The 26,250-nt window shown below is 39.9% G+C and overlaps 1 protein-coding gene and 1 long non-coding RNA gene across 7 annotated transcripts in view; one reads left to right on the forward strand and one right to left on the reverse strand.

The window, feature by feature from the left end:
• Positions 1 to 26,250, reverse strand: part of LOC309698115 (uncharacterized protein) — a 75,441-nt gene that overhangs the window by 17,812 nt on the left and 31,379 nt on the right. For 2 of the 5 annotated variants that reach the window (XM_082520422.1, XM_082520421.1), the window contains exons 2-3: positions 23,404 to 23,441; positions 3,520 to 3,555 (exon numbers count right to left, since the gene is read on the reverse strand). The exons of 2 other annotated variants lie outside the window; for them this stretch is intronic. In XM_082520422.1, the coding sequence (XP_082376548.1) occupies positions 3,520 to 3,555; positions 23,404 to 23,441 (74 nt within the window). The remainder of the gene's footprint in view (positions 1 to 3,519; positions 3,556 to 23,403; positions 23,442 to 26,250) is intronic. One more of the 5 variants, XM_082520423.1, reaches the window with a different exon arrangement.
• On the forward strand, positions 17,539 to 25,524 carry LOC309698125. 2 transcript variants are annotated; one of them, XR_014274012.1, is made up of 4 exons: positions 17,540 to 17,570; positions 17,734 to 17,759; positions 18,341 to 18,412; positions 24,880 to 25,524. It is a non-coding gene; the product is annotated as an uncharacterized lncRNA (long non-coding RNA). The 2 variants fall into 2 exon arrangements; XR_014274011.1 differs by lacking the exon at positions 17,734 to 17,759 and having other exon boundaries at positions 17,539 to 17,570.

The raw sequence follows: 26,250 nt of genomic DNA on the forward strand, positions 1-26,250 counted from the left end.
AGATGAAACTATTACAGCAATCTTCTTCCATTAGTCGTGTATCTGCTTGACTCTGTTTCTCCTCAAATATAATAAACCACAGGTGGACGCCTATTTTGCAACTAAAACCATTGTTCTCCATTAAAATCCTCCTCCAGTCCTTCCAGCAAAGCACAGCCATAGCTAAACCAATATGGCAGAGAAGTGTTTTAATGTGCATTAATCAGCATTTGGTTTTATTTGTAAGGTTAAAAGGGTCACATATTCATATTCATATGCTACATAACTTTGCCGCCCCCTTTCGCTTATGGTTTTTCATTCACTGCATTGTTCAGGCTCACAGCAGGCAACCTCAGCTGCTCTCTACTGCTTTGATTAAACCACTGCAATCACTCCACTCTGTACTGCCAAACAACAGATTGGAGCTGATGGAATATTGAAGAGTGTATGGAGCCAGGATAGGAGCTTAAAGGATCCCGAACTTTAAGATGTATGAACTGACGTTCTTTGCTAACAGCAGAAACAACTTTCTAAAGCAGTAATATGCAAAAGACCCTAGCCTCATTAGCCTGTTTCATGAGCTCTTAATATGCCTTCATATGATCTTAAAATCACTCTACACTAACATTCAGAATGTGGTTTCCTATTAATATGCCATAAACCAGAACAGAGTTCACACAAACACAAACTTTCGTCTTTTTGGAGAGTTTTAAAATGTACTTAAAACAAAATGTACTCTGAAGTAGCTGAATAATGTTTCCCAATTTCCAAATAGCTGAACATTGAAGCTTTCATGCAATGGTGTGTACTCCCTTCATCCTTATTGGTGAAGCTGACAGATGAGAATGTGTGACGGATGTGTTCCTTAGACCTGAGATTATGATGCATTTTTCCCTCATCAGTTTGGCAGCACTGGTGTTTTCCTACTGTATTTAGTTTGTGTTCTTCTTTAAAGGGAGTAGTACACTCCAGTCACCCAGTTCTTAAAAGAAATATAGTCGAGTTTCAGTATAAAGCTCCTTTGCTCTCAGCTAAACAGATTAATTGGTTTTCGCTCTGCAAAGTTGTCTTCATGTATGCAAGTATGATCCGTTAGCATTCTCCCAATAAACTCAAGTGAAGTAACACAATGTGCCACTGGGACTCAGGATGTTGGGTACTGAAAATATGTATGCCTACATATATACACTGTGATATAAAAGTATTTACTGTGTATTTTACATTTTTGTACTGTTCATTTTTGTACATATGCATAGTTAGATTGTTAAAATACACACATGTATCATAATTTCACAGATATTTGTCCGTTATTTGAAAGATTGAACTGTTAAATTCAAATGTAATGCTATGGAAATATATATATATAAATGATTCGTATAAACTTTTTTTAAATCAAATAATAATAATTATTATTATTGTTATTTAGGGCGATCGTGGCTCAAGAGTTGGCAGTTCGCCTTGTAATCAGAAGGTTGCCTGTTCGAGCCCCGGCTCGGACACTCTCGGTCCGTGTGTCCTTGGGCAAGACACTTCACCTAAAGTGCTTTGAGGGTCTCAAAAAGCGCGATATGAATGCAATCCATTATTATTTAAAGCAACTGTTAACTGTATATTTCTGTACATTTAAGTATTATTATTCATATTGCCGCATTCATTGACCTTGTTTATAAGTAATTTCATTGTTTAATCACATTAAAATGTTCCTAATTTAATGTTTAAAAGCACTTGAAAAAGGCAAAATCCCATGTAAAATTAGGGCAACAAACTGTATTGTCATTACTGAAAATAACCATATTTTCATGAGAAAGTTATTTTCTGTTATTTTCTGGTATTATTTTGGCGCCACAGCTGCCGGAATATTACTTTTCTTAGGATTTTTTTTTTACGGTGTGTAAGTTACTTGCACAATCATGTGATTCCTAATTAATGATCCCATTAATCGTTGCTTGTACTCCTCTCATGCAGCAGGGACTCCCACTACTCTTTTCATTTAGTTGGAGCTAAGTCACTGTTCTACAAAGGGTTTACACATTTGTATGCAGCCTTCAGTTTTTTATCGGTCTGAAACAGCCATAAATTTTGCAGCGATGAAATTCATTAGCCCCATAATGATTTATGTATTTGTTTGCTATATATCTACATATATGAAAAAGTCTAAATGACTGCCATTAACATTTGCAACATTTAAGATCAATTAACACTTACATGGAGGAAGTTTAAAAAAGAAAACACAGGCATTTCTTAGTGACTCCAAACTTTTAACAAGTAACTTTCAAATAACTGGTGCTGTTGCAAAAAGCTGTTTTTATTATTCCCTACATCACTTTACTAAAGTACCACACCAGTTTATCACTTTAAATAACAGTAAACAAAAACCTCCTTTGTCGGCTGTGTTGCCGATTCATCCAGGATTCTTACTCCCATCTTAAAATCAGTCGGTGCTTTACATCAGAAATGTCTCTGGACCGTTGTTGCATAAAACCCAAAATATGTCTACGCAAGATTATTTTCCTCCAGTCAGCTCCAAGCTGAACAAATGCACATGGTGCAAACAAATTCTGCTGAAGGTACATAAACAGTTGATCCACCTTATCATCCATTGCTTTCAGTTAAAAAAGAAAAAATGACTTGTGCAAAGGCTTCAGCTGTGCATAAGATAAGCTTATTACAGCCTGTTATCTGTGACTCTGTATATATATATGCAGTATATAAGATAAGATAAGATAAGATAAGATAAGATAAGATAAGATAAGATAGAACTTTATTAATCCCTCGGGTGGGTTCCTCTGGGAAATTCGATTTCCAAAAAGCACAGCAACGACCGAAGTTACAGTTACAGAATTGTTATATATATATATATATATATATATATATATATACACACACACACACACACACACATATATAAATACAGAGACAAATATAAATAAAATATACAAAGGGGATAAATAGAATAAATAGGAATAAAAAATAAAAATACAAGTGAATTGCACATTTCAAGTATTGAGTCTATTGCACTGTTGACTATTTACAAAAAGTATTGCACAAGGTATTGTACAGTGAGGTGAAGAGGCACTACAGCTTAGTTGTTGTTCCCCCTCCTTTGTCCTGCTGTTTCCCCTCCCTCTCCCCTCCAGAGAGGAGTTAAACAGTTTGATGGCGTGTGGGACAAAGGAGTTTTTAAGTTTTTAAGTCTGTTAGTTCTTGTCTTGGGGAGAAGCAACCTGGGAGAAGCAACCTGTCACTGAACAGACTCTTCTGATTGTTTACAGTACAGTAGATTAGCAGAGAGCTAAGAGTGGAGACGGATGGGGGAGTTTACTGGGAGGGAAATAAAAACTAGGGGATAAGAGAGAGGCAGTGGGAGTGAGAGATAAGAAAGTAAGAAAGAGTGGCAGGAAAAGGTGGAAGGATAAACGAGTGGGATGTCAACTTATGTACTCCAAGTCAAAGCTCAGGTAGTCGGTTAAGTGATGGAAAGGGAATTGACAGGTAGAGGAGATTTGAGGAGAGAAAGGAGATTTAAACAAGGAGACTTACATTGATTCCTTCCCAGGAAAACTCGGCACGGCCATGCTGGGGAAGGAGGGAGAGAAGGGCGGAGGAAAGACGGAGGACAGAGGGGGGAGAAAAGTACAAGAAGGTGTAGCAAAGGAGGGAAGAGAAAAAGGCAGATTAAAAGAGGAGGATGTCAGATATAAAAAGTGCTATTAATTCTGAATTTGAATATTTACATTTTGGATGTGAGGCTTTCGTATTTCATTTTTAAATGCACCAAATTATATATGTTTGTTGCTCTTGTAAAATGAAGATTCACATTTATTTTGAAGGTCAGAAAGGACTAAAGCTCAAAAGGTCATTTTAGTTTTTTATTTTCTGGATGTCAGGACCATATGTGGTTGGACTCTGGCTATATTTCTAGAGAACTGGAAGGTTGCTGAGTGCAAATGTAATCTTTGAATGTGAATTTGTGTTAAATGGGAATTTTTGTCTACATAGACAGTAACACATAGGTGATTTTCTTTGATTCATCACAGTTTATTGCTGTAATACCACAAACAGATTGGATGTAATTGCCAACTTGACTCTATTAAAATGCCAGCTGATCTTCATCTTCATCTCATGGCAACATTTGTAGCGGATTTTAGTGATAGTGTTGCTCGACAATCTCATTTTGCAGCAAAAAGATAAATAAATAGCTGAAGTGAGATAACTGTATCTTATTGGATACAACAGATATTGACAAAGTTTAACTTTAATATCTGAATTTGCTTTCAAGATCAGATTCCTGTTAACCTCAAATCCACGACGAACTGTTGCAGATTAATATTTTCCTTAAACCAGTCTGCTCGGTCCGGACTGTGTTTGTGAAACATACGCTGGAACCCACAAACTGAACTACATGGCTCTTTATGTGAGTCATACAGTGTATGTGTGAACATTACTACAACAGTCTAATCTCACAAGACTTAAAAGGCTTTATTTTAATCAGCTGAGTCAGACTTTAGAGAGGAACAAGTAGACGAGCGGGAGGAGAAAGTGCAATCGCGTGTGAGTGTGGCGCTGTGAATGCGATCAGCTGCACTCGCCCTCTTCACTTATACACGCTGCATTGAATGTTTAGGTAACCAATGGAACCCACCGAGGAGTGACACTGTTGCTGGGGGCAACAGCAAATCTGATGGGTGGCCAGACCAAAGTGCCATGTCCTCACATGCACACACACGGATGCAATCATGCACATTCATCACACTGTACAGCAGACACAAAGAGTGAAAGAGGAACACGTTGAAACTGTGGTTGCTCCGGAGGATTCAAGTCGACAGCTGTCAAAAGGATTTTTTTCTTTTCCTTTTTTTTATTTGTTTTTACGTCAGACTCTTTGTCACGGTGCCCTGAAGAGTTTCTCCACTGGCACTCCGAGCTTGTTATCGCAGTTGTACCGTTCAAAGCCACATATCAGACCGCAGGAGAGGTGAAACGGAAAATGCCCTAAACTTTATGTCAAAGTAAATGCCAAACTTTATCTTCTGCTCCCCACACTGCAGCCGCCGCTGCATCAACACAGGTTTTTAACATTTACATTAAACATAAACTAGAATTTATATGATTCATGGAAAGAGTAGCTGGTTATGCTGCACACTGATCCTTGTATTATTTTCACACAGCACAGAAATTTTACACGTAGATGTTCACAGAGTTTTTAAATATAGATATTTGAAATGTAAATATGTATCCTCATCATCTAGATCATCCAGGTACTCTGACAATTGGGTCTATAATGATCTACTAATGGCATCTGATGCAGGAAATTGTTCCGTGATCATTTTGCTAGATCTTAGCGCAGCCTTCGATACCATCGACCACAAAATCCTACTCAACAGGCTGAAGGTTCTGGCTGGTGTATCTGGCACTGCCTTAGACTGGTTTTCTTCCTACTTATCAGACAGGACTTTTTCTGTTAGGACTGATAGGTTCTCCTCTAACACTGCTGCCCTAACCTGCGGGGTTCCACAGGGTTCAGTTTTGGGTCCATTATTATTTTCTTTTTATATGCTTCCTTTAGCTGGCATTATTCAGTCTTTTAGTGACCTGTCCTATCATTTCTATGCCGATGACATTCAGCTGTATATGTCCTTTAAGCCTCATCAGCTGTCCACCCTAGTCCAGGCTTTAACTCAAATCTCTGATTGGCTTTCTAACAGTTACCTTGTTTTAAACATGAATAAGACAGAGACCATGATCATAGCTCCTCCTGATCTATATTCTAAAATCAGTCAGGTTCTTGCCCCTTTCTGTTCTTCTGCTAAATAAATATTCAAAGTCTTGGAGTAATATTTGACTCTTCTCTGGGCCTTGACTCACACGTGAAATCTCTGTCTCGTTCCTGTTTCTTTCATTTAAGGAACATTTCTAAACTGCGACATATGGTCTCCTTAGCTGAACTGGAAAAAATTGTCCATGCATTTGTGTCATCGCGTTTAGATTATTGTAATTCCCTGTTTACCAGCTTGGATAAATCATCTCTTTCTCGCCTCCAAGCTATACAAAACGCAGCAGACAAAACAAACTACAAAACTAACTCGCTCTAGCAAGCGAACTCACATCACTCCTATTTTATGTTCTTTACATTGGCTCCCAATAGATTTTAGAATTCGTTTTAAAATTATTGTTTTAATGTACAGAGCACTAAATGCATACATTTGACTGCTCAGTACTCGTGTAATAATGTAACAACAACACATGTTTTAGGATATTTTGCATCATTTGAAAGTCCTATTAAACACCATCTTACTACTTACATGAATAAATTGTGCTGCCTCTCCTCTAATTTCAGTGGAATTAGTGCTCCATACCAATCAAGGATAGACTACACTCATCATGGAACTTAACATCTTAAAATCAGCCAAGTCATTGATTACAAAAAACAGGATGGTCATTAACCTGGATAAGTCGTTTAAGAGGTTAACTACACGCCTGTAAGCTTCCTGACTGTATCTTTGATAGTTATGACGTTGTTGTCTTGACAATATCTGTCAACAGAAATTAACATAGCCACCATCTGCGGTAGTTCTCGCTGCAGTAGTTGTCAACAGGATTGTATTCTGCCACAGCGAGACACAGACAGACTCACAAGGTGAAAACGATACCCCCCATCCTGCCAGTGTCAGTAATATGGCTGGTGGACACTCATATTTGAAGATGGCAATAAAAAGGAATAAAAATGGAAAGCAGTGCACCAGCGGTAATAAAATATTAAAGCGCCCGGCCTCTACTTTATTCATGCTTTAATCAGCAGCTGCTGCGCACAGAAACTCTTTAGCTCTACATCTCCATGAATGAGTGTGAATGTGACTCTCACTTGGTTTTAAGCCCTTACTGCTCTGATTAACATTTTTCATCTGGTGTCAAATACTGACGACGGTTAGCAAATTGAAACCACGGGCGAGCAGAAACAGAATTACTACTGGCTCCTTTCACTTCCTCAGCAGATCTATATTCACATCAGATGTTTATTTTCATGACAGGAGAATGAGGAATAAGAATAATCCTTTTCTAACAAAGCAGCTTCTGAGACGGCAGAGGGATTTAACAAAGACGGTCGTGTTAGCGGGTGATTCATTCAGATGCAAGCACACCTTGCTCAGTGTTAGATGTGAGCAATAAATATGCTAATAAGTTACATTTGTTAACCTTCCCGTTGATTAGAAACTCATTTTCCTGGACAAACATGTTAGTTTGGGGTGTTAATCACTAAAACTTTGCGTAAAGCCAACACAGCTGACAGATTACACCGATCTAATTGAATAATGCTTCGTTTAATCTCAAATGCTAATGAACGCGCTCGGCAGTGCGTCGCTCACAGAGCCAAGGCAACAAAGAAGGTATCATATCGCTTTAATCACTGTGTTAGTGTATTAGAGTATTAGCCAGATGAGAATATACACGAAAACAGCAAAATATCTGCGGTTTCTGTTTAGGAAATATTCGGTTAATAGTTGATTCAGTGATGGGACGCGCTGATCCAACTGACTCTACCTCTCCATGCTGAATACTAACCTGACATCACTTTCACTCTCTGAGACTGAAAATCTTATTATTTCATAACCTTGTAAAATAAAATGTAGCAGAAAGTGAAGCAAATAGATGGGCTTCATAATCAGTTTATAGTCAAAGACAGTTGAACATCTGCTGGACTCACAACTCAACTAAATGTCATACACTAAACAGAAATAAATTTAAAAAAACCTGTCATCTGGTATTTTACACCTGTGTCGTTTTTACATGGATTCCAGCTAAATGATCACTTTGAGTATAAGTATCATTATTTTGGTCTTTTCAGTATCTTATCAGTATTTTTAGTCTTTTTAACCATATCTCGACACAAACAGTACTAGTGACTGACTGACCCAGTTTAGCCCCCAAAATAATGTTAGTGGACATAATGAATAAGTCTTTATTTAATCTCAAACAGTAATAAACACACTCAGCAACAAGAAGCTTACAAATTCAAGGCAAAGAAGAAGATATCGTCTAATTGTAATCTTAATAAATGTATGACTAACACTCATGAGAGAATACATTCAACAGCAGCATGAACCGCTTCTGTTTTAGGAAATGTTTTGTTAGCGGCTAATGTATTCAGTGTTAAAGGCCCATTGAGTCACTTATGACCTCTGTCAGCTTCTGTTTGCGTCTGTAAAATTATGATATTATTTTATGCCATGTTAGACCCCGAAATAAAGATTGTGAATTATTATGTAGTTTAAGTTGGCATTATTCTCCTGAATTAGAAGAAGGTGATAATTATTGCAGTATTTAAACTGATTTGCATTGCATTAGACTGCTGATTTATTGTGAATGAATGATATTGTTTATGATGCATTATACTGTTGAGTTATAAGGAATACTGTTCGCAGAAAGTCATCGCCTTATTTGTCTGATTAGAAGAGAATAGAACATGCTGGAGTTTTCTGCCCCATCTCAGCACGAGCAGATAAACAGGGAGCCAAGGTCGTAGCTTAGGCGCCGTGTGAGAGAAAGAATGTGAATGTTTAGGCTTTTATGATAAGATGGGAGAACCAGAGGCTATAAGAGTTTGAGCAATGCTCCACCATTTTGAGATTTGAGGCTGTCTGCATCAGTGTCCATCTCCCACGTGTGTGATCATTAAATCATCGTTTGACTCAACCCGACCGGACCAGTGTTGTTATTGTGGTTTTTCTCTTGTCTCCATCCCCAATATTTTGAACCTTAACACGTCCTGCAGGAAATCATGCAACTGTGAAAAAAGCCATCTCCTCTTTAACTGAAGCACATGCCCATATTAGTACAACAATGCAAACTCAAGCTATAAGACTTTGCACCCACGTTGATAATTCACAATTATCTGTCCTCTAAGCTTAAAGCCAATCAGCGATTCATAGATGCTTTCAGTATTTACGCTTTTATAACTTTCTTTATCCTTTAATGTGCTATTTGCTGGTACTCGTAACTCCTAAAAATGAGAGCCGGGCTTATCTTTAGCCTAAACTGCTGGTTAATCTTTGAGCATCCTGCTCCAGATCTCCTCCCCGCAGCGCTAAACACACTTAGTTATTCTTCCTGAATCACAGTTCATTTGTAAAATTATTATTTCCCATCCTGCTTCTGCTCTCTGTAGACTACATCTGGGTTCTTATGGGACAATTATACCTAGTGCAAACAGCTCCGTACCGTTTATACCAGCTATGAGGGCACGAGTACTCGCTGAGTATTGAACTGAATACTAGTTGTCACCACGCAGACAAAACCTCTACATCAGTACACACACATATGAGGTGTAACTGGTTCTTTACACTCAGTGAGACCTACTGACCGTAGGACCAGCTGACAAATATCTGCTAAGAAAATGTTTACGCTCATCTTTTATTGGTTTGGGGTGGAGCCTTACTCGCGGATAAGGAAGATATGGCTTTTCAAAACTGAGAAACCCAAAGTTACCCCTCAGATCTGCAGTGTAGCGTGTTAATAAAAAAATTAATGAAGCTCTTTTCAAGAGGTCAGACAGGAAGAAAGAAATACAACAAGTCTTATTCTCAAATTCTGGGCCTTTGAATAAGTTACTGCTTTCACAATAAGGTTATTAGTTAGAAATCACCGGTCTTCAGTATTTGCCAAACAATTCTAGGCATCTACACCAATGAGCAACACCAACAAAGTACTGAGTGGTGATGTGACCACACTGTTTATCTTGTGATAAAGTTGTGTTCTGCCTGCAAATGTAGGTCCTGGAAATACTGTGTAGGTTACTTTGACAGTCCAGCCCTTCCTCTCCAATTCCAGCCGATTGCCAAAGCAGGAAAAACAGCTGAGAAATGGCTCAGAGAACATGACCTTATCGTGGTTAGGGAGTTTGGAGCCTTGTTTGTAAAGTCTTTATCTTACACTTTAGTTACTTGTACTCGTGTTCTTTCAGAGTTTTTCTTAATCAGCCAGTTTCTTATCTGCACCTCGGCCTATATTCTCCCAAATTTCCCTTTGTTCTCTGGTGCATCGTGTGTTTCCCAGCTGTCAACCTTTAATTACTTATAAATAGAGCAGGGCGATATGACCAAAAATATTTATCACGATATACATTTAAAAATTTGCGATAACGATATAACTGACAATATAATTGACACCAGACAAAATACTTTACAACTCCACAACTTTATTAGTGCAAAAAAAACCCATCAATGTATTTTCACTTAAACAAGCAGCTGTTTTTTATGTGCATTAAAGTTATATAAAAATGTAACAGTGCAAATTCCTTGCTGACAGTTTAACCAAAAGGCATTTCAGTGGAAACTGGCCGACACATCCTCAGCATAACCATGTATAATATGCACAAAACTTAAAAAGAGGTTATACACACACAATACGGTAATATTATGTTTAAGCGCAGTATGTATCACTCCGCCTACGATAGCCGTAATGCTCCGACAATCCATCAAGCGGTGCGGCTTCGTAGCTCAGCAAAGTCGTACTGAAACATTTGACAGATTTTCGAGCGCCGTGCACATAAAATCGTTTCCAGGTCAGTAAACACAACCAGAGTTCATACATAAGGCACACGGGATTATAAGGGGCTCTGTCGACTTTCAGAAAAATCAAAGGATTGATTTTAAGTGCGCCGTATTTTCCAAACAATACGGTAATAACGACAGCCCGCTAGCATGCGCTACCAAAAATAGTGCTTTGTTGTGTATCTGACGGACGAAAGCTAAACCAGTTCCACACCAGTGAAGCTGCAGCATTTTTACAAACCAGTTTTGGTTCATCCGTTTCATTTTACGAAGCTTACTGGAAAAACGACTTAAACTTGTTGGTTAAATCTTTGACTTTAGTTAAAAAGAAAAAGGCTGCTTTTTTTGTTTCCTTTATGGGAGATTTTGATTTAGTGAGTTAATAACCTGTTAAATTATGTGACCCCATCTTTATATTTTATTTTCACTATGTATGAAAGTTGCTAATATGTAAGAAATATCTGTTCTCTGAATCTGTAATATATGGTGCATTTTGTTTGTATGTTTATATTACTAATAAAAAAATAAAATAAAAAAAGTTTCATTTTATGATCCGCTTTCGCTCTTCTCATTCTGCGTCGCCGCAATGTGCGTATGTAAACAAAGGCACTGCGCATGCGCTTTTTACCCATATTCTATCGCGATATTTCATTTTCCTATCGTTGCCCAAAATTACACCGGTATTACCGTGAACGGTATGATATAGCCCAGCCCTACTTATAAACCTGTTTTTCTTTATTAACCTCACGACTTCCATCTTCCTGATTGCCTGACTCTTTTTGCTTCGTCATTTTGACCGAAAGTTTTGGACTTTGTTGACTTTTTACTTCAGGCATCTGCATGTACGGCCTCTTCTCCGTACATTCCCAAACAGGAGGATCCTCTGAATCTAATTCTGGTGTCTCGACATCAGAAAGCACAGAACAGTCCTGGAGGCCGCAGCCTCACCTGTACCATCATAGTCAGGTGGTGTTAGGGATGTAGTTTTCTGATCTAAAGGCATGTTGTACTTGTAGGCAGAGGAGTCCTGTGCACTGACTGCTAATGTCAGCATAGCTTAACTTATATGCTGACTTGGCATAGTTGCAATTGTCACACCATGACCATCTGCATTTAGTGTGATGACGTGCTGACATTTGCTAATTAACACTAAACACAATGTTTGATGGTGCTAGATGAGTTTTCATCTTGAGGAGGGCATTTAACTTTATTTTATAACAATCTATCCAGTTGTTGTTAAGACATTTCACTCAAATTTGAATACGGCTGATGTTTAAATCTATGCAACAACTGGTTCACTTTCAGTCTGAATGTCTCACATGTAACAGAAGAAAGCAGGAGCCTTGAAATCTTAAAGTATTAGCCTCTGAATTATTCAAGGTTCAAGGTCGGACAATCTAATTAATAACTGTGAGTATAAGTTTGAACTATAAATTTACAATAATCAAAGTCACAGATACATGTGTTAGAAAATACTCTGGTAAAAGCTGAAGTACTGACTTACATTAAAGTGAAAAAGTTCAGACATATACTCAAAGTACAAAAGTAAACGGCAGTTCTTTGGAGGTCACTTCTACCAGCTATTTGTGTGCGAGGCTAACTGAACCTCATGTTGTATAAATAGAATAATACATCTTTCTCCATCTCTGAGAGTGAACTGTGCACTGACCTTTCATTTGTCTCCCTGGGAAATACAGAAACTGCACAGAAACAGTTTGTGTGTTTGCTGATATCTGCTGGAAAGTTGCCTTTTTAATTACCTGCCACTTAGAAAATGTTACTACATTTACACTTGCCGAAGCACCGCAACCAAAACTGATTGACATCTACACCTTGGCCTGCGTATAGTGGCCCGAGTGTAGTGCAATAAATGATGCATAAATGATATGTTTGTGGCCTCTTTCATTTTACATCAGTAGCATTGATAACGGAGTATAATATCATTCTTTCCAACTGCTTTGACATAATTAATAACTCCGCTCAGATGTGTTGAACCTAAAGTAATGAAGCTGTTTTGAAGAGAAATATTTTGATATTTGTGCTCAAATGTAGGGAGTACAAGTTAAAGAAAAACAGTTATCCTTCTTTCTTTCTTTTACTGCCCTTTGAACTTCTCAGCTATTAACGATTTGCCTTTTCTCATTTAACTTGATCCATGACTCACTATGATGCTTTTACTTGGGAGGGACAGAAAAAATATTTTAAATAATACAGTTGAGGATGTAATTAAAACTTTGGATGGCATTTGGGTTAAAGGGGTTAAAGCAGCTCAGTGGGTGCATAACAGTGAGTCACAAACAGAACCTAATGGTGCATAATTAAATCCGGAGATCGGGCTTGTACTACGTGTCATTTCAAAATCAGAGCCGTGGGATCATCTTTCTAAAAGACGAGCTAATCTTCTTTAATTCTGGTTTCAAATGATGTGAAAATGCAGTTTCAGAAGCTTTTTTTCGGTTTTACATTCCAATGGGAAACATTACAGTCGGTACAGATCTTCCAGCAGTTTTCAAGAAACTTGTTTTAAATCACAAACTAATGAAGACAAAATAGGTCCTGTGACTGCAGCTGAAACTCCGTCTGATCTGTTTGTGTTTTCCATCCTGTGACTCAGATTCTGGAAGGCTTATATCCTCGGAGGAGATCTGGTCGGAGCACTCGGTATTGATCAGACAGGCTGATGTTTCAACTAATGCGCCTTTCACCGAGCCTAATGCTGCAGGGATGTTTTCTGCACTTTTGTATTTAATGTGCAATGTGAGTCCAGCATGATGAGCTCATTCCTTTGATTTTCATGTTCACTGGTTTGTGCTGTAAAGTTTTAGTTTATCTATGATCCTAACCTCACCTGTAGCCACAAGCTGTGGGTTTCACTGATACATGCACTTGAAATGAGTGACTGTCTGAGCTTTCACTCGGAGCTTTATTTAGATTTATTTTATCTTAGATTTATTGCATTCTCATTAAACCTCCACCTGTGGTCAAAGGAATGAGGCAAGTTGTGTAAAGCCTTGAGTGCTAAGATAGAATAGAAATATGCTATATAAGAACCAGTCCATTTACCATTTCAGACATGTCCAACTGGGAGGAGACACCAGGAAATGCTGAAGAGCCGTGCTGTAATAGCCGTGCCTGCACATGTTTGAACCCAAAAATCCAGCTTGTTTGGCTACAGTGATCAGATGCCATGCTTGGGTAGAGTTAAATAAATCGCGCCCTGGTCTGCTTGAAAAGCTGGACCTCAGTTGTACTCAGGTACATCACACAGTGTGATCACTGTCCTCACTCCAATGCTGCCTTCATGAAACTCACTTTAACCTGTGACACAGGGCAGCGTGTCACTGCTTCCCCAATTAAGTCCCAAAATGCATACAATTGTGAAGAGAACTGTGCAAGAGCACATCTCAAAAGAGAGAGTGTGAGAGAGAGGCTGAGATGCTGAGACAAACTCTCGGGCCCAGATCAGTGAGCAGTGTGAGTACAGGGGAATTTAGAGGAGGGGCAACTGTGTTTGAGCACAGTATACAGTGAATCAGTGCTTGGTGCGAGCACTAATGTCTGGCTTGGAAACACCCCTTTATTTCCCCAGAAGGAGGAGGGGGCTGGTGAGAAGGAGGTGTGGGCACCTGACCCAGATAAGCAGCAGATGATGGATGGATAATTAAGAACAGAGTAGATCAGATCAGCAGTGCCACTGGCTCATCTAATAGGGTAAGAATTATGAGTTCAGTTGGGCACCTTTTATAAAAAAGGACTTCAAATGCTTTTCTGACCGCAGCATCCTGAGTGACAGCTACAGCTACCTCGGGTGCCACTAATTAAACGTGATGGACAGAAAACCTCCTCTGGGCTACTGTTTGGAAGCACTAAACATTTTGGCCATTTTGGTCATTGCTTATCAAAGGATGGTATGACATTAATAACTTGTTCACCACGCTCTAACTGGCAGAGTTTTATCATCTGTTTTACAGTAGATGGTACCAAGTATTTGTTTTTAAATTGAAAGTGTTTAAGACCATAAATTAATCTGAGAAGTGTTTAGTGAGGTGAAATGAGATGTAGGCTCATTTTTCCATACAACTGCAACCAGACGCAGTCTCCCCCTGCAAACCGCTAGAAGGAATTCAAGCTATAGACATTTCTGCATTAGCTTTGCTGCAGGCCTGTTCCTTTTCTCATTTTTCGCTTTATACATGCTCCCCTCGTCTCTTAGTCCCTTCAACCAGAGCAGGGCATAGGAGACGGGGGAGGAGTTACAAGGAGAAAGGAGCCGAGGAGACAGGCTTTTAACTATGAGACAGACTTGCTTTGGAGCTCATTTTATTGCCATATCAATAAATTATGACATTTAGCACAGCTGCATTATCTGCTCTGCTTTGTTACAGCCTACATCTGTATTTATTGATGTCTGATGTCATACGAGCGTAACAGTGTTCATGACAGCTTTTATATTTAGTGCTGCTTTTAATTAAATTTACAGCGCCGTCTGAAAAGATACATTTTTTTTTAAATCACACAAACGTTCAAGAGCAGAAAGTTTCATCATGGATGTGACCACCTTAAATAACTGAAACATCTTATCAAACGAAGGACTAACTGCTCATAGATCGCTCCGAGTGCCGCTGTTTGGATAATCCAAAGATTTTGCAGGCGTCTTCTAGAGGTAATAAATCTGCAAAGAATATACCTGTGTATCTTCGATCCTCTGTCCTCCAGATGCATTTTAGGAATTGGGACATCCTTGAACATGTGGGGTGATTGTGGCTCAAGAGTTGGGAGTTCGCCTTGTAATCGGAAGGTTGCCGGTTCGAGCCCCGGCTTGGACAGTCTCGATCTTTGTGTCCTTGGGCAAGACACTTCACCCGCTGCCTACTGGTGGTGGTCAGAGGGCCCGGTGGCGCCAGTGTCCGGCAGCCTCGCCTCTGTCAGTGCGCCCCAGGGTGGCTGTGGCTACAATGTAGCTTGCCATCACCAGTGTGTGAATGTGTGCGTGAATGGGTGGATGACTGGATATGTAAAGCGCTTTGGGGTCCTTAGGGACTAGTAAAGCGCTATATAAATACAGGCCATTTATGTAGACAAGTTCAAGATGTACTGAGATTATTTTTGATCAGAAGCAGAAGGGAGGAGGACAGAGGAGACTAGGAGGCAGAAAATAAAGCAATGAGAACATTCTGTTAACTTCCAAATTTCTATTTAGATCAAGCCATGAGATCATTGTCGATGTTTCGATCTTCACGGCCTGAATTCTTCTGTTTTACTTGCATTTGAATCTAGTTGAATAGGATTTATTCTGTCTGTCAGTCTGTAGCGTTTGGTTTGTCGCACTTGGTCAAGAACTCCCTGTTTCTGAGTCTGAATCATCTCTCCGAGCTCCTCATCTCTCTCCACCTGCTGGCCTCTGTGCAGGCCAATAAATTACACAGAGGAGTCGTGTTTATGGAGGTAAACAACTCAAAGGCTGCTGCGGGATCAGAGCTCAATGCAAACAGCACTTGATCAAAACTGAATTCTGTTTCTGATGCCGTGACCGCTGAATAACAACTATGCCTTGCAATGCCAATGTTCCAGGTGCTTCTCACGGTGGCAGGCGGGTGCAACCCATGCATTTATACACGCTGATGTAACAGGCTTGCAGGATGCATTTCTATCACAGCCATGTTGTTGGCTGGTCTGATGTATTCCTGCATAAAACCAGTGTTTTTGTGCTCGTTCTTGATGTTCTGTTGACAGCAACAGGAAATAATGTTTTTTTTAATTTTATTTTAAAACAACAAGCAAAGTTATTTTAAGCAATTTGGGAAACTACTTTGAATTTTTATGTAAATGTCCATTGTGTAAGTTTCCTTTAATAGTGGCTCAGTAGTTTATGGTTTACACATTCACCTAGTATGTAAAAGATCTCTGGTTCAATCCCAGAAGGCGACACAAGTCTTTTGTGGCGTTTTTCAGGAAGAGCATCTGGTTTATAAAACAGCTCCATGCTGTGGTGACCCATGGTGAAAAAGGGAGCAGGTTAATGTAGCTTGCTTTATTGAAATTTCCTTTTACACCAGTGGCTATGTGATGCACACAGATACAGACTTCTGCAACCTTTGTGGAGATTTAACCTTCTCCTGCCATGTTAACTGCTCTTTAATTCTCACTTTTTAAAAAGAAATAAATTTCACTGATATGTCAGGATAAAAAAAAGACAAGAAATGTGGAGTAAACTGAGTGTGGCATCTATTTAATGGATTTATCATAAAGTTATGTGAACATCTATGTTCATGTTACTGAATATGTTATGTTCTAGTGGCTCTGAGTTTGTTTTACATGCAGCTTCTGATTTCTTGTTTTATTTTAGCTCCTCTTTCCTGTCCAGTCCGTCTCCGTCTCGTCTCCGTGTTTGTTCACCTCCAGTCTCCACAGTCGTGCCCCCGTGTCTGTCTGGTCTCTCTGTGTTCTGTCACCGTGACCGTCTGTGTTCCCCGTCTTGTCTAGTTAATACATCTGCAGTCCTGGTCCCATGTCCATCTCAGTGTTTCATCAGTCTGTCTGTTTAGTCAAGTGTCAGGGTGCTCGGTCTGCGACCCAGCATTTTGAGCTTATTTTGTATTTTTGATTTCTTAGGTTATATTTGAATATGTTAAGTTCTTATGTTACTTTTAATTAAGGTTTAGTATAATCTATGTTATCATCAAGGTCCATTTAGTTTTGAGTTTTTATCTGTTTTGTCCTCTATGTTTAACTTTCAGTTTTGCCCGTGCTTTCGTCTCCCTTATCTGTTCTCATGTGTCTCTCCTCATGTTTCGCGTCTCCCCAGTTTGTCACGTGTCTCATGTCTGTGTGTTCTATGTTGTCAAGCTCTTGTTGTCATGTCCCATTATGTTTCCTGTTTTATTTTGAAGAGTCCCGCTGTGGCATCATGTTCATTTGTGTCAGCTGTGTTTCCCCAGGTGTTTCCACTTCCCTCATTATCCTTTTGTGTACTTAAGTCCTCTGTCTCGCTCTGTTCATTGTCAGGTCATCTGTTTAGCTCATCTGAAGCATTCGGTTTCTCAGGTTCGTGGTTTATGTTTGTATGTAGAGTTTTCCATGTCTAGATTTAGCTTTCCCAGTTCAGGTTATAATTTAGTTTTCACCATTGTCATTTTGTTTCTACGTCTTTCTGGTTTCTGCTTTTGGGTACGCTCCTCAAACACACCAACCAACCCGGCTGTGACAGTCAAGTCCACGTGTCTGAGTCTCAGTGTGCGTTACATCTTGTTTTATTTTGTTAGTAGTCTGTCCTGTTAATCAGATTTAGTTCACCTGTGTTCCCTGGTGTGTTCCAACTCCCTGATTATCTCATGTGTGTACTTAAGCCTCTAGTTTTCTTCACTTTCTAGTTGCAGTCCCCCCTCATGCTCTAGTTAAATAAATCTGCCATTTCCCAGCCAATGAAGCTGTGCTTTGAGTTCACGTTTGTCACGATTCCTGCATTTGGGTCCACTTCCTGCCTGCTACACTGTCCCGTGACAGTTTCATACCAGAATGCTGATCGTATCCATGACTGTTCAGTTATACAAGTCTGAAAATGCTGGGAATGTTTTGTTGTAAAAGCTCAAAGCTTCTGTAAGTGTACATCACTTCAAACAGGGAGAAAGCAACAGGGAACAGGCTTTAAGGGTTAGAAAAGTTACCTGGACTAACTATTACTATAACAGCACTTAAAAGACAAAGTGACAGCAGCACATACATAAAGCATCAATCACTGATGGAACAACAAAAAGGACGGACGTCTCTGTTTTGTCTCCCTTTCTTACTCTTTCTGCTCCTCTCCATCTCTCCAGGGTCCACAGCTGAGAAGTGATACATGGCTCAGTAATAGCCTGAACCCAGGGGACAGCAGCTCTGTGGCCTTGGTAAGAGACTATCAACACTGGCACACCTTCACACCCGGTCACACACAGACAGTCATAGAGTGCCGGCGTACACACAGGAGTACACACAGGTTTGACTAATAGTAGCTCCTGCAGGCTGTGACACCACCATTTTCTCCGAACAGAGCATCCCTTTTCCTTTTTCATGATGTTGTGACACGTGCAGGAGTTGAAATTAATATTCCTTTTGTCTGCTTTCCAAAGTCTCTGAAACAGCATTTAAACTGGGGACGTACGTCTGTGTAGCTTCTCACTCATCCGGGTCAGTCCTGAGAGCTTAGAAAGGAGAACACTTGCATTTACAGGACAAAGGACAGTCTTTTGAGGATGTCAGTGTTCACATTTTGGACAGAGAAGACAGATGACCTCCTTTACTCCTCTTTCACACCATCTATGTCCACTGTGAATGAGCATCATTGAACAGAGGCAGTGACTTACAACATCTGTTATAAGCCACTGACAATGCAGTCTTGAAATCCCTTCCAAGGTGCTTCAATCACCACTTACACTTTGCCCAGGTGACCTCAACACATCACACGATGGGGTGGACATCACCCCTGGAGATGGTCTAAACCTACACCTTTTTCACACCTTAGCTCATGTGATGAGTCACAGAATCAATAGTGGGTCATTGACATTAAGGATCACCTTAAACAAAGACAACCCGACTTGGAATAAAATACCCAGGACTCTCCACCATTTGTTTTTAGAACTGAAGAAGCCTCTACCACGAGAGATTACATCTTCTAAAACATAAGCAATCCCATTATTCTTTTTTAAATCCTCAAGACTACACTAGGGATGACTCAAAATGTTGGGGTGTCCCTTGTGTTTGATTGACCTGTCCTTTAGACAAGGATCAGAAAACAGACTCCTCAACTTGTCTAAAAGACAGAAAAACCTTCAGAAGACATTTAAAAATGTTAAATCGATGAAGTTAAAAAATGTCCAAACAAATATTGGGTATTTTAGGGGCTATACGAAACTGTTAATCACATTCTCCGTTAACCAAATCGTGCTTTGAACATCGCAGAAATATGCAGCTTTTAGTGTCACCAGTGCACCGAGAGTCAGATTAGTTTCTAGAGTTTAGCAGTTTGTTCCATATCATACATCCTGATGCAGAAGAAACAGAACCTGGTTACATGTAGCGTTGGTTATATTTGACATGCAGCCTTTTTTTTTCAGTGTGGTGTGTTTTCTTTTCTTTTCTTTTTTCTTACCCCACCTCTGCTCATTTATGACTTTCGTTAATGGAGACAGTGAGTGACACTACCCGGGGTGGAGCCATCTGTCAGGGATGCAGACTCAGGTAGTGGTCAGCGGCCGTGTAACACCCAATAACTGCTATTTTACATTAATAAAATATGAGTAATACATTTAACGAGTACTATCGCTGGCACCGACCAGCAAAGGCTGCAGTCTTTAAATGACTAGTGGACATCCTCAGTCCACTAGTCGTTGCTGGTTCAGGTTCAGATGGCTCGTTTGGTCACTACACTGTAATGAAGCCCATTAGTTTTGGTCATACCTGTGGCTGTTTGGCAGTACACTGTATGCAATGATTACAGTATGTTTTCATTCACTAAAGTAAAGGAAGTGTTGGTATATGTTGCTTGTTTGCTGTAGAACAGGTGTAAGAGTAAGGTGGAGACATTCAGCTTCATCTTCTGGTGAGATTTTGTTCATGGCTCTTAGTTCCCTTAAGCCAAACTTAAGCAGACATCCATCCATCACTCACTATCTCCGCCTGCTTTTCATCCAACGTGGCTGGAGCCTTTCCCATCTACCACCGAGTGAGAGACGGGGCACGTCCAAGCTGCCAGGCCGTCACACAAGTGACACATGGAGACAGACAACTATTCACACCTCTGCCAATTTAGAGGCACTAATTAATCTGAACTACAGTCTGAGGCAGGAAGGTGGAGCACCAGCAGAGTCAGACTGAAAATGAAACCCAGAAAAGCCTCGGCTGTCTGGAGGTTTCAGACCCAGTTTATAGGTCAGCAAAGCTGATCAATTAATAATAAAATACTGAGATGAATTATGAAATTTAAATGACATGTCACGTGTGCCTCAGCCACTTGGTCACTCCACCTTTTTTAATGTTTCAGTGACTCTCTGAAGTCTGTGACTCACAGTGATGGTGCCAAACCAACACAGCAGACACACTAGTGGGGCGTTTTTGCCTTGACTCTGGTTTTTAGCAGTAAAATTAATAATCAGTTGACTTGAGGGCAGATTACTGACTCAGCCAGATGAGACCATCCCACTGTCTGGCCATGAAAGAAATCCTTGGCAGGCTTGCATGTTTGTTAGAAAGAATCGTGTCCAGATGCACTGACCGACATATTAAAAGGCTTGTGCTCTTAATTAAAATGTTTATTCACTTATTTACAGCGATACACAAAACAGGATTATGGACATAAAAGAGTGTTTTTTGCTTTATTCAGCTTTCTTTAGTGCTCTGATTTTGTCTTGTGGTATATATACTGGGAGTCACAGATTTGGGTGTTTTATCCTAATCTGCTCACTGAGTCTGGCATCATTTTCAGGTCCAAATGCTTGTTGAGTTTTTAGAAACTTAGCTTAAAGACGAGCGACACATAAGCAGTGTAGATAAAAAGCTGGAGAGGCCAAAACAACACCTCAATAGTTTTTGGAGTGCTTGTGTTAAAAAAAGAAAGCACTGTAGAAGGTAGAGATGATGGGTCTTATCCAAACTAGCAGACTGGAAACGGGGTCGATTATTATCACCTAACAAGCTTTGAGCCTCTGGGCTCAGGCTGCGATGGAGGCTTCAGAGTTGGGGTAGGTTCACTTCTTACAGATTCATTTTCACATTTCAGCACCAACTCGGTACATTTGAGGATATAATTCAGGCTTCACAGAGCTCCCTGTGGTGCCACCAAACTCTTTTCTTACTTTTGATAATGCGGGGGAGGAGGATGCCCCAAAAAGGAGTGCTTTCCCTTTAACTCAGGTAAATTCCCATGTACTGAAACAGACTGTCTGAACACTTTACGCTCAATACACTGCGCGCGCGCACACACACACACACACACACACACACACACACACAGGCTTGCAAATACAGTGCTGTAAGAAAGTATTTGCCCCGTTCTGAATTTCTTATTTGTTTGCATATTTCTCACACTTAGATGTTTCAGATCATCAAACAACTTTATGATAACCAGAGTAAAAATATAATGCAGTTTTTAAATGATGATTTCATTTATTAGGGCAAAAGCTACCAAATCTACCAGGTCCTATGTGAAAGTAATTGCTGCCTGTTGTTATATCTTGAATTAACTGCAATTAACCACATTTTTCAGAAACAAGACTTAAATTTCACCAGGTGCACCCCGGCCTGATTACTGTCAGTTTAATCAATAAATCACATAAATAGAACCTGTCTCACAAAGTGAAGTAGGCTAAAGATTACACTCTGCAGGGGATGCAAACAGCTGGAAATGGCCAACGGCCGAGTAGCCATTCCTGACTTATTTGATGTCTGCAGGCATAGTTGAGACTTCATCACAAAAAACAGGAGGCATACAGACATCCATCCGGACCCTGGTGCTGACTCTCTAATGAAATTTATACCACTGGGACCCAAGCAGACCCTAGAAGTCTCAGAAAATATGATCCCAACTTTACTATCTCAAAAAGCAGCACATCATGTTACATCCACGAAAGAAACTAAGTAACTGACATATATCATCCTGAAATGGGTTACAAAGCCGTTTTTAATGCTTTAGCACTCCAGCAAACCACAGTAAGAACCATTATCCACAAACGGAGAAAACTTGGAACAGCAGTGAACCTTTCCAGGCTTCACAAGCAGATTTACTCCAAGAGGGTCACAAAAGAAACCAGAACAAAACCTAAACAACTGCAGGTCTCACTCATTTAAGGTTAGAGTTCATGATTCAATAGTAACAAATAGACTGAGCATGAATAGTGTCCATGGGAGAGTTCAGAGGAGAAAACCACAGCTGGCCAAAAGGAAAACATGAAGAGTTCTGGTAAACTTTTCTGTGGACTGAAGGTTTGAGTCCTGTTACATCTGGTGTAGGATTAACACAGCATTTCATAAAAAGAACATAACAACATGGAGGCGGTAGTGTCATGGTCTGGGGCTGCTTTACAGCTTTCAGGACCTGGATGAATTTATGGAACCATTAATTTTGCTCTCTAACAGAAACATCTGAAGGAGAATGTCTGGCCATGAGTTTGTGCCCTGAAGCTCGATGGCACTCGTGCTATACAGCAGGACAGTGATGCAAAACACACCAACAAGTGGCCTAGACAAAGCCTGGTCTTAAATCTGATTTGGCGTGACCTTAAACAGGCTTTAAAACTCCAGTCTGGCTCAATTAAAGCAATTCTACAAAGAACTGTGTCAGAATTCATCCTGAGTGATGGGAAAGACTCATTGTCAGTTACTGCACTGCAGTCCGTACTGCCAAGGTTGACACAACCAGTTTTTAGTTTTCGGGGGTAAGTTTGGATAACTTTGCAAAACTGCATTTTTTTCATTTATCCAGCTTATTGTTGTCCAATATCAGAAGTTGTGTGATCTGAAACATTTAAGTGTGACTCATATGCCAAAAATGAAGAAATCAGGAAGAGGGCAAACATTTTTTTTGCAGCACCACGTATCTTTGGGGGCGGGTCTTTAACATTTCTAAGGGCTACACTGTGTAACAACAGGAGACAGTTCTGGATGAGTAACAGCGCTTCTTTCTCACCTCCATAATATTTGAGGGGCCAAAAATCAACACTCATGCTACCACTCTCACGCTGGAGAGCGCTCAGATGTAACAGGAGAGCTGAGGACGCCAGCACCAGAGTGTCTTTTGTATTCTGTCACAGAGGCTTTCAGCAAAATGGAAAAATAGATTGAGGTGTGCAGCAAATGGTGCAGGCATTAATTTTTTTTTTTTTTTTAAGAGATAATAGCACTTTACCTGATCCCCATCTTTCCGTACCGGCACGGCATCCGCTGCTGGAGAGGCAGAGAGGGAGAGAAAATGAGATGAATTTAAGATTTCATTATCAGGTGCTTCAGTAGTTACAGGTATGATGCCACATGCAGAAAACAGGAATCGGTTTAAGCTGTCTGTGATAGGAGAAGGTGAGACAGGAAGATACAGTGAGGGAGAAGCAGATAACAGTATGTCACACTGAAGCCGCCTTCGGCCTGCTCGCTGTGGAGGAATGACAACGGCGTCCAGTATTTCTCTCTCACACACACTCGAGCACAAACACACCGAGCTAAAATTAGATTAATTATCCACGCCAAGCTTTGGCACGCAGAGGGCACAACGAGTGTGAGTCATAGAGGCCAGAGATGACTCTGAAATATCTGAGGGTGATAACAGTGGATGCTTATTATTGCCAGTAAAGTTAATAATTTAGTGCTAATAAAATAGAAAACAGGGACCACTGTTCTCTGGTGGAGCAGAGTAGAGAGACTGTGATGACAGCTGACTCACCACTCGTCTTGCTTTCCTTGATGACCTTGAGCATGACCTTAATGCTAAATTAAGTTATCCAATGAATCTGTCAGTGTAGCAGCTCATGCTAGCACTCTGTGTGAGAGCTAGCAACAAACGAAACAATGATGAGACACAACAGGCTGCCCTGCATTATTTTTGCTACATTACTGGATGTACTGTGCACCAGAGCAGCATTAATACCCCGGAGTACTGTGCAAAAGTCTTGAGCCACCCCTTCATTCTTAAATTTTTCTATAAAAATGGGAAATAGGTGCAATTATACACGGGAATACAGTGCATAAGGCAAAAGGACAGTTTTTTATGAGCTTGAAAATTAATAGTCTGAACTCTTTTCTGTTCATCTGGACTTAACGTTTTCAGTGGAAGAAAACATTAAGTCCAGATGAACAGAATCGACTTTCTGGGATTTCCTTACCTGGATGATTGAGCGTGCATCAAGACAAGATCTTTTAGATATGATTTCTTGTCATTTCAGGAATCATTTTCCAGGCTTCTTGAAGGACATCCAAAGCTGTGTTTTGGATGTCGGCTGCTTTTTAATGCACTGGCAGTGTGTTTGGGATCAGCGTCATGCTGAAAAATAAAGCTGTTGCCAGTCAGATGCTTTTCAGATTGTAATGCATGGTGGAAATCTGAGAAAAGAAATCTGATAGCGCTTTACTGTCATTCACAATGACAATAAATTGAATCAGAATTTTTACATTTGGATCAATCACTCTATAAAACCTGCTGCCACTGATTTTCCACCCAGTTCTTGTGTAGTTTACCTCGGCCTTTTCTCTCTGGTCTCCAGCCTTAAGAATGACATCTTGACAGTAACCATTTCTGATCATACTTCTGTGAACAGTAGAAGAGCTAAGTGCCTCTTTCAGATCCTGTGCTAAGTATTTTTCTCCCCCCCCCCCCCTTTTTTTTCTCTCTTAGACCTGCCAATTCCTCCTCCAGTTGTCCAGTTTACCCACATAGTTTTAACAACACACTGCGCACCATGCCAGGATATGCCAAGTTTTCAGCTGTCTGAGAATGAACTTGTTGGTGCAAACATACCATTTTATGATTGTCAAACTGTATTATCGTTGGCATTTTTTATATATTTAACTAAAGAAATGGGAAGAAATTGTGCTGTTTTAACAGGCTGCCATAACAAAATGCCAAAAGCTAAAACTTTAAATTGCTTCTTTGCTCCTTTGTGAAGTCTGTAGACATAACACTGATGTATGCCTTGAGATAGATTCCTTTTTGTGTGCTTAAATGACTCATAGGTCAGTGTCAAGTGGCCTAACAAAAAAACGAAAGCATTTCTCTGAAAATGGTCAAGTCCGAGGACTGGACTGAGGCTTCAAAGACTAACTGGAAGCAAAATATGATGAAAGGATGGCTCAAGACTTCTGCACAGTACTGCAGGTGCCTGAAGTTGTATATGTAGTGTGCCAGCTCAGAGATTACAGTAAGCAGGCAGTAGAAAATGCCACAGTAATTTGCATCCAATGGCAGATTTATACCAAGTGTCAACATTCTGCAGTAATGAATTATTTTTCTGTAAATCGAGGAGTGTTTACTACATTAAACTGCATGACTTTATTCAGATTTGGTGCTTGAATTAGACTTTTCCCACCAAATTTATTAATGTTTATTAATGCATTGCACTGTATATTAACGATGCCAGAGAAATGTTAAAGCATGTTACTGAAAACCAGGTAAAAAATGAGGCGCTTGTGTTACGCTTGTACTGCTCATCCATCTCATCAGCCATCGTGCTTGATTACATTTTCCCTGATATCGGTTTTCCATCACCTTTTATATGTTGATGAAACCTTTTCGCATTCCTGACATCGCCCAAATTTTGGTGGAAAAAAGTCAAACAAGAATGGAATAAGTGCATCTTCAGTGGCAAACACGGCGCAGTTCTCTACTCTATAATTGCCAAGGAAATTCCAGACAACATGCACGAATGCTTCCAAGCTGCTGGTTCAGTGGGCTTCAGCTCCTTTTGAGTTCATTGTCAAGCATCAGGTCATAGATTTCAGGACCAAGAAAGACACCTTCCTTAATTATTGGTTAATTAAATGTATTTCTTAAAAACTGAAGCACATCACGTTTCCGTCAGGCTATAATAGCTGTCCAATACTTCATAAATAACAAAACAGGATGTTCTAGATGAAAATGGTTTTTAGATTTTGAGTCAGTAAAATTTGTTCCAGGTGCAGGTGAAAGAATCCCAGGAGCAAAGTGCTTGTTAACCAGTGTTACTGGATAATAAAATTAAATAGTTAGATCCTGAATACAGCATAAAGC

The sequence above is a fragment of the Aulonocara stuartgranti genome, assembly GCF_965226115.1.
Source record: "Aulonocara stuartgranti genome assembly, chromosome: 22".
Taxonomy (NCBI): Eukaryota; Metazoa; Chordata; class Actinopteri; order Cichliformes; family Cichlidae; genus Aulonocara; species Aulonocara stuartgranti.